Below are 8778 nucleotides of genomic sequence, written 5' to 3'. Positions count from 1 at the left end.
AGTTCTGTATCAACTTTTGAGCGATTTTCGATAAACGGAAGTGATACTTAGTCAACGTTCGATTATATAGGCCTACATATTGCGTTTATTTGGTAATTCTTTTTCCTACTCTATTCTATTCATTTCTTAAATGTAACTATTTTAAAAAATAATAATTTTAAAACTTTTTTTTTAATTTCTATATCCCGATTGCATAAGAAGTGTCTTCCCCCTTACTACATACCAAAACGTTTAGGGGAGGTCAATCACGCTATAGTTTTAATCAAATGTATAATTCTTTTTCATTGAACAGCAGAAGGTTCAATCATGCATATTTTCAACAGATCGTTTATTGTACTTGAATAAAAGACAATGTGCACTTAAGAATCAGTGTTAAACACAAAATGTAATGAAAACTTGTATTACATGGAGTTTAACAATACGATGAATTTGGATCAATATTGCAATTTCTAAACACAAATAGTATAGCTAGTCTCAAGATTTAAATAGAACAAACATTAAATATTTTATAAGTATTACAAATTTAAAAAAAAACTACTAGTATACATATCAAAATATTACTAGCTATATCACTAATTAATAAGCAATCTACTAAAAATTATTTGTAAAATACTAACACACTACTACTGCAGTAAGCGTAAGGGCACAGTAAATAGCTTGGTACACATTTTGAGCTTTGAATCAAGATACACAATAGTGCTCAAGGTAAATAATAGCTAAAACTCAAAACGAGAATTCAATGACACAACCGGGTAAAATACCAGCACATATGATGCCAGCAAATAATATGATGACGCCAGCACATATGATGATGCCAGTACATATTAGAGGCTCCAGTTATAAAGCGTTAAAAATCTAATCACGGATAGAATTAACCGTTCTCCAGTGTCATTAGCACTTTGGGTTTCTGTCTGTCTCTGTTCAGGTGGGACAACAGCATGTGAATTATTTGAATTGTCACGTGGGACAACAGCTTGTGAATTATTTGAATTGTTAGTTGAAGTATTTGTGAGGCGGACATCTTGAAAAGATTCTTCAAGAGTGTTTGATGCACTTGCAGAATCGTGTGCTGACTCTTGTGAAACCTCCACGCTAATTCCTTGACCGGCAACTGGTACGGCAACATTAGGAACAGGTTCACTGACCTTAGAAACGGGTTCAGCGTCTGTAGGAATTATTTCGGTGACCTCATGTAGGGGCTCATCTGCCTCACTATCTGAAACTGTTGTAGAATCGCTATAGCTTGTCTTGACTAAAGTTTCGTCAGAAAGACAGTCGTTTGTTTCTCTATCCTTATGCCTAGTTACCTGGAGCTGTAAATTGTCAAAGAGCATTGTTGTTTTTAAGGATTCCCCTTCAAAGGACCCCATTTCAAGGTCGGGAAATTCACTCAATACCGTTGACACTTGTAAAGTAGAATGATTGCTCATGGTTTGGTCTAATTCATTTCTGTTTACGTCACCTATTGTTCCAGCTTTTAGAACATCGGTGTTTTCGCTGATACTGTGTGAGCGATTGAGATTATTGATAAAATAGGCACCCACCGAGTTACCACCCCTTACAACAATAGGTTGGGAGCTTCGATCCATTGTTCTATAACCACCAACAGGCTGATCCATTGTTCTATAACCACCAACAGGTTGATCCATTGTTCTATAACCACCAACAGGTTGATCCATTGTTCTATAACCACCAACAGGTTGATCCATTGTTCTATAACCACCAACAGCTGGGCTGTAATCTGCCCCCCTCGGCTTAGATGTACGCCTTCCTGGATTAAAAAAAAATTCTATTGGTATTTTATGTACTCAGACGCTGTATTAGAGTGAGTAAATAGAAATTTTGGAAATTTTATTTTAAGAAGTTGATAAATGATAAAATAGTTGGTAAAAATGTAGGCTATAAATAGTAGAGACACCGCTCACTCCCAGTAGTGTTGGCCCTATTTAATGCTACAATTTTGAGCTAGAAAATTCCCTAGCTTTAATATATCGTCTCAACACTTTCAACTCCATTTTTCAGGTAAATACAATTTCAGTTAGTTTTTAATTTTTAACTTAGATGGCATAAAGGCAGTAGTTTTGTTCTACATATACACATTATATATATATATATATATATATATATATATATATATATATATATATATATATATATATATATATATATATATATATATATATATATAATGTATGCATATATTTATATATATTTCAAGCTTAACCCGCACTTGTAAATGCATGCCCTATTACAAAATATCATCTTACCTAACTCTCTTTCAATACGCCGAATAGGGATTTGGCAGATGTCTCTTTCATTGCAAAATTCAATAAACTTCCACACAAAATCATCTAGTCTCATCATAGCATCTAAAAGGTAAGAATTGGCTATAGTGTCACCACTATTAACATGCTTGCATCTTGCCTCTTCCTGTTTTAGAAAAAATATTTTAAAAATTAAAATACATAATTGATTAGGTGTACTTAAAATGACCGATACTTTTTTCTTTTTACTTTCTCGTATACAAAGTGTTGAGTAATTTAAAGATATTTTGAAAGTTTCCGTAGTTTTACACCTCCTTCCTTTATCAAATAAGCAGTTTTTTGTTTGTTTTTTTTTTTTTTTTTTTTTTTTTTTTTTTTTTTTTTTTAAAAGATGTATTGGTATCGTGCAAAGAATCGAAATAGAGATTTTGACAAATTTGGAAGTTTACATCCTTCCAGATCCGGAAAAAGTTAGTTTGTAATTTGCTCTGTCTGTCTGTGTGTATGTAAACATGATAACTAAGTACCGTCCCATTCAGGTTGAATAAAATTTCAAATATAAGTATTAGATCAAATTTGTAGTTTCATTTCAGTTTTTTTTTATTAATGTCCATTATCCGTTATTTGTACTCGCTCTACTTCCGATATAAGAATCTACGAGAAAGATTGGTGGAGATCACTCTCGCTTTTTTTTTTCTCGAAGTATTTACAAATTTTGAAGCCACGCATTTTTTGGGCTAAGCTACAACCTCTATTTTTAATATATAGGAAAATGAGTTCCAAAGCGACAAAAAAGATTTTTCCCAGCGTTTGAATGCCCTAGAAGCTTTTTAAGGGTATACTAAAATTTAATCAGATTATTACAAATTTAGCTTTTTACATTGCAAAAAGAAGAAAAATTGAAGGAACAAACTGATTTAGTGCTTGAAATTGTTTCTAAACAATTCTCTTTTTTTTTAAGCTAGGGCTGAAATGACTTTGCAAAAACAAATGTTAAAAACTGATACCATGATTACTTTTTCCGACAAGGAAACTGCGTCAAAGTACACAAACATATTATCTCCCCCGCCCCCCCCCCCCCCCCCCGGTCTAACACTGAACGTATTTGCATTCTGGTATAACTTGGAAAACATTAACACAGAAAGATAAAAAGAATAAGTCGCAGAAATAGTCTTACACACAAAAAGTAATGTAAGATTATCAACATAAGTCGACGTGCACAATCAGGTTTACAAATATTATTTTACTCGTGTCCGACCCCATCCCATACAGACACACACACACACACACACACACACACACACACACACACACACACACACACACACACTTTCACACTCGGAGGTTATTTATGAGTAATTTAGCATTGATACAGTGCTTATCAGTCAGGTCCGAGAACTGAATGAGATGTTGATTTGCAATTTTCTGTGCCACCCTAATCTACTTAAATGGACGGGGTATTTCGTATCTGTAAATTGTGCGTGAAAGTTACGATTGGTGTCAACCCCCTCATCAGGCGTAGCGGAGGGGGGGGGGGGGGCGGGGGGCGGACCGCACCGGGTGACACCATTTAGGGGGGGGGTCAGGCAAAAAATAGCAAAATATATAGAGAAAAACTTGAGGAGGGGGGTGCAAATCGAAAGTTTGAGGGGGGGGGGGGAAGGGTGCAAATAAAAAAAAATGAAAGTTTGTCCCCGGGAAGGGTCGCTACGCCTCTGGGGGGTGACACCATTAAGTGCCGCACCGGGTGACACCCGACCTCGCTACGCCACTGACCCCTCCTCTGTATAATGACGTCAATTTTTATACACGTAATATAAATCCACCTATTAATTCAAGTGGAACAAAGTCAATTATTTTCAAAGTAAATCATAAGAAGTGGTGTCCCCAACCCCAGTCGTTGAATGTTCAACCCACTTTTTAATCATATGTAAATTTTGCAGGTGGTGTCAACACCCCCCCCCACCCCGTGATATCTTCTGTCAGTTATTTATCATTGTTTTTCTATTATCAAGTTTACATTATGGCGTCGACCCCCCCCCCCCCCCCCCCCCCCGCCACACACACACACACTAGTCGGGATCGCCAATGTGTACTTATAACACTATTTAACTTTAATTACATTAATTCATTTTACTGGCTTTAATCTTCTGTGCACTTTGCATTTTTTTTTGCTTTGGTCTCACCCGGAGCTGTCCTCACCCCCCCCCCCCCCCCCATCCCGCCCCGCTCGATGCCTCTTTATTTATGCAATATCCTTATCATAGTACCATTTAAACTTGTATAGGAAACTTTAAATTTATACTCACTCTTTGATAAGGTTCAAGTCCGGGAAACTCTTCAATAAATGTCAGGGCTGGCATTTCTTCCATAAACAACGATCTGTTGTTGTTTATAAATTTTTTAATGTATGTTCTATCTTCCATGTTTGTTGCAAATATACTTCAACTCAATGTGAAGATCTACACAAATGTAACAAAATAAATAAATTAAAGACAATCTGGTATTACTCATAATTAATTAAATACTAAATAAATACATATAGATTTTTATATTTTATATGTAAGACTATATAATTTGTTATTTTCATATGTAAGAATACCAACGTTTTAATAATAAGCTTTTACATAATTAAAAGCCGTACCGGGCAGGCCTTGCACTGGCGTTTGAGGTAAAAGTTATTTGTAACATGTCTTCATTAAGAAACATATAACTTCGGAATTTATAAAATCATCAATTAAAGGTCTATATGTAAGTATGGGCGTTTGTGAAAATATAAACGCAAACACAAACACAAAAATAAACGCAAACATAATCACAAACGTAAACATAATTATAAACGCAAACTCGAACATAATCGCAAACACAAATTTAATCGGAAACATAAACACGAATTTAAACGGAAACATAAGCACTAAAATAAACGCCAACATAACCATACACGCAAACACAAGCGGAAACATAAACACAAACTTTAACGCAAACATAGATGCAAACGCAAACAATAACCCAAAAACTAATGCAAAAACAAACATAAACACAAACATAAACGCAAAAAAGACGCAAACGAAAGCATAAAGCAAACATAGACTCAAACTATGACACAAACGGAAGTGTAAACGCAAAAATAAAAGCAAACACCGCAAAAACAAACTTAAACGCAAACAATAACGCAGAAAATAATGTAAACAATTTTAACCCACTGTGAATGCAGCGATTTCATTTAAACTTCACAGAAAATATAATGACTAGCTTACTAATGAAACTTAGTAAAGCTAGCTACAAATAGCAATAACCTACATATAAATTAGGCCTAATGTACCCTATACAGAAATTAGGTCTAATTTATGCCTATAATCATAACGAGATTCTGTTTTTAAAAAAATAGTAAATAGCAGGCTCAAGGGTCCTAAATGAAGAGAAGCCTAATAATTTTATGAAATACATAGATATGTATAAAAGTAAAGGGCCTAATATAATTAATAATTTATATTTTTAAGTTATAAATGTCAAAATTTAAAGTATAAGATATCGCTTGTCAAAAGGATTGCTGAAAGTAGACCATACCTGGGTGATAGATCTCGATCAGATTAAAAAGTTTTGCTCAACTAAAAAAAAACTTTTTGATTTGCATGTTTTAAAATAAAATTAGATCTCTACTGGAATTTATTTAGCGGGTATGGAAATTCCAACATCTGTATCATTTTCCAAATATTGAAAATTTCCCTAGCTTTCAATTCTAAATTTAGTTATAAATGATGAGATACCCGACAAACTTGAAATATTTGTCACGACTGGTTGGTCTTTGCGTTAGTCACGAGAGCGACCACGTAATGAGGGCGGATCCTTTAGGATCGCAAGCTAGTGATCGGGTTTTAAAGTTAATATATTTAGATGTATGCAATGTGGACTTTTCTCGGAACTCGTAAAAAGTGAGAAATAAATAAAATGTTAATAATAAGTCCTTTATAATAATAAGCATTTAAACTCACCGAAATTTTCTCATATACGGATTGAAATCGTGCAAAAAATTGAGATTTTCTTAGTAGGTCAAACATCAAGGTCAAACACAAAGACATACTAGCTGTCCCGGCCCTGCACTGGCTTCTATGAAAATCCTATCTGTAAAGGACTGTTACTTGTGTGTTTATTGAGCAGTATATACCCTTCGTTGCCCGGGTATAGGAAATACATTACTTTTAAAATTAAATGTCTCTATTCAAATTTGGACGTTTGAGAAAAAAACGCAAACACAAACGAAAAGACAAACGCAAAACAAAAACAAAAAACCGTCACATAAAAAGTCACATTATAGTATACTTTATAGTTATAAATGAAAGACTAACTTTGTGCATTGTTTATAACAAGGATGTATATAATAGTATATAATTTAAAGCTATAAAGACTAAAATCATCTTAATATTTATTTTATAATACACAACATATATAATACAAAGCTTAAATTCATATAATTATATTATTGGATTTGAACACATAATTGATAATTAATTGAAAAGTTAGTTATTATAGTTTATTTAATACTAGCGTACCCGTCCCCCGCGCGTTGCCGCGGGGATAGAAGTAAGTTTGACGAAATGTATTAGAAGGATTTCACCAACGCGTTACCAATCATATGTTCTTAGACGCGTGACCGTCTTTTCTAAAAGTGAGTTATTTAAATGTAAACAATGCCTGCGCTTGGATCATAAATAGCGGGACACAGGTTTACCTACACTACCGCATGAAAACATTGAATGTACATTAATCACTCACCGAAATAATATGGTAGAACACACTTCGGTGACCGCCCACGTGTCAGAGACGTAGAGGGGCGCTCTCAGGGCCCCCACCCCCCGATTACACTACCGCAAAGGCGCGGCGTACGACCCCTAACTCCTTAAAACTAACAGGCGCCATCGTGCCCAATAGCATCCTGTTAATAATGATGCTGATTTCGTCATTCGCTAAGGTGACACAAATGAACAGGATTTTTTTCTTTAACACGTAAAAAAAATATTTGACGACTGGATTGTCTAATAATGGATGCTTATTGCATCATTCGCAAAGTGACGAAACTCTACAGTAGGCTCCTCATATTCAAAAAGTTATTTTTTCATCTTTGGCAAGGTGACGAAACTGTACAGAAGGACTTCCACGCGTTACAAAGTTATTTTTATAAGCCTGTTGTAGTTTTACCGCTGAATATAGTAGTGCCCCTTACTCGCTATGCAGGACGCTCGATTAACGGATGCCAAGCGCCAACATCGTCGCTCTATAACTCTGGGCGCCAAACCGTGTATTGACGAAAGTTGTACCCTATATGGCGCTGCCCATAAGAAACTTTAGTTTTCTTTTTTGCAGAAATATTCTCGGGAGTATTCTCATCTACTCCCTAAAGTTTCATGACACTCGGATGAACCGCATCCGAGTTTTATTTTTTATATACCGTGTATAGAGAAAAAAAATCGCTCCCCCCCCCCCCACGGGGGCGCCGCCCTTGCAATATTAAACAATATTTTTTTTCAGAACCCTACCATTGAGTGATATAATCATCTCCCCAAAGTTTCATGGTACACGGGTGAACGGTGTGAAACCGAAATAGACTTTTATTTTTATAAACCGTATAAAGAGAAAAATCGCAGCCTCCCGTGGCGCCGCCCTTGCGAAATTAAAAAAAGGATTTTTTTTTACAGAACCCTTTCCCTGAATTGTTCTAATCAACTCCCCCAAAGTCTCATGGCTATCGGATAACGGTGTCACACCAAAATCGATTTTTATTTGTATATACCGTATATAGAGAAAAATCGCACCCTCCCGTGGCGCCGCCCTTGTGAAATTATAAATGATTTTTTACAGAACCCTTCCCTAGAGTTTTATAATGAACTCCCCAAAGAATCATGCCTATTGGCTGAACGGTGTCACTGCAACTCACTTTTATTATTTTTATATACTGTATACAGGGGCGGAACTACAGTGCCGCCAGACCCCGCAATGCGGGGGGGCCCACGCCATTTAGGGACCCACGGCCGACCCTAATAGTTTAAAAAAATCTAATTTTCTTGCAATTTTTTACTTGATGTTTGTTTTGTAAAACGATTACTATAGCTGCGGTTTGATTAGCTTTATTCTATAGACGCCATCCCCACGCTCTTGTATATTCTTTTTCCCTTTCTTTTTAAACCACTGTGAGAGCCAAGTCCTCTCTCTTCTACAATTAAACCTAACAAAGATAAGCAAACGTTAAAACCACTTCCATGACTTATTTCCCCTTTTTTAAATAGTCAAATTGGTGTGCTCATAAGCTCCTTTTAATAGATTTGTACTAAACAAATTAAAAAGCAATTAATTCTGTTACTAAATATTTTTTCATAAAGTACTTACTAAAGAATGACCTTGTATAAAAAGGAAATATATTTAAAATTAATAATATAAATACAAAAAAAAAACAAAAATAATCATAACACGAGACACCATTACTTCTACAAAGATTTCATGTTTTATATTCATTTGACCA

At 35.1% G+C, this 8778-nt stretch overlaps 1 protein-coding gene across 1 annotated transcript; it reads right to left on the bottom strand.

Annotated features, from left to right (window-relative positions):
- Positions 1-281: 281 nt before the first annotated feature.
- Positions 282-4718, bottom strand: LOC131947766 (uncharacterized). Its single transcript, XM_059309066.1, has 4 exons — positions 4574-4718; positions 2268-2430; positions 877-1771; positions 282-336 (listed from the first exon to the last, which is right to left on the bottom strand). The coding sequence occupies exons 1-4, from the start codon at positions 4688-4690 to the stop codon at positions 282-284; spliced, it is 1230 nt and encodes a 409-aa protein (XP_059165049.1). The 5' UTR covers positions 4691-4718.
- Positions 4719-8778: the final 4060 nt, after the last annotated feature.

Source organism: Physella acuta, unplaced genomic scaffold (genome assembly GCF_028476545.2).
Source record: "Physella acuta isolate Inbredline_101_S28 unplaced genomic scaffold, ASM2847654v3 ptg000058l, whole genome shotgun sequence".
NCBI classification, from domain to species: Eukaryota; Metazoa; Mollusca; class Gastropoda; family Physidae; genus Physella; species Physella acuta.
Note: the sequence above shows the minus strand (reverse complement) of the source record. Positions and strands in the feature narration are given on the sequence as shown.

Excerpts from the sequence above, each read along its gene's own strand:
- LOC131947766 (XM_059309066.1), bottom strand. The coding sequence starts at position 4,690 with ATGGAAGATAGAACATACATTAAAAAATTTATAAACAACAACAGATCG. Across the intron at positions 2,431-4,573 it reads GACTTGAACCTTATCAAAGA|GAAGAGGCAAGATGCAAGCA; the intron begins GTGAGTATAAAT and ends TTTCTAAAACAG. Across the intron at positions 1,772-2,267 it reads GCGTATTGAAAGAGAGTTAG|GAAGGCGTACATCTAAGCCG; the intron begins GTAAGATGATAT and ends TTTTTAATCCAG.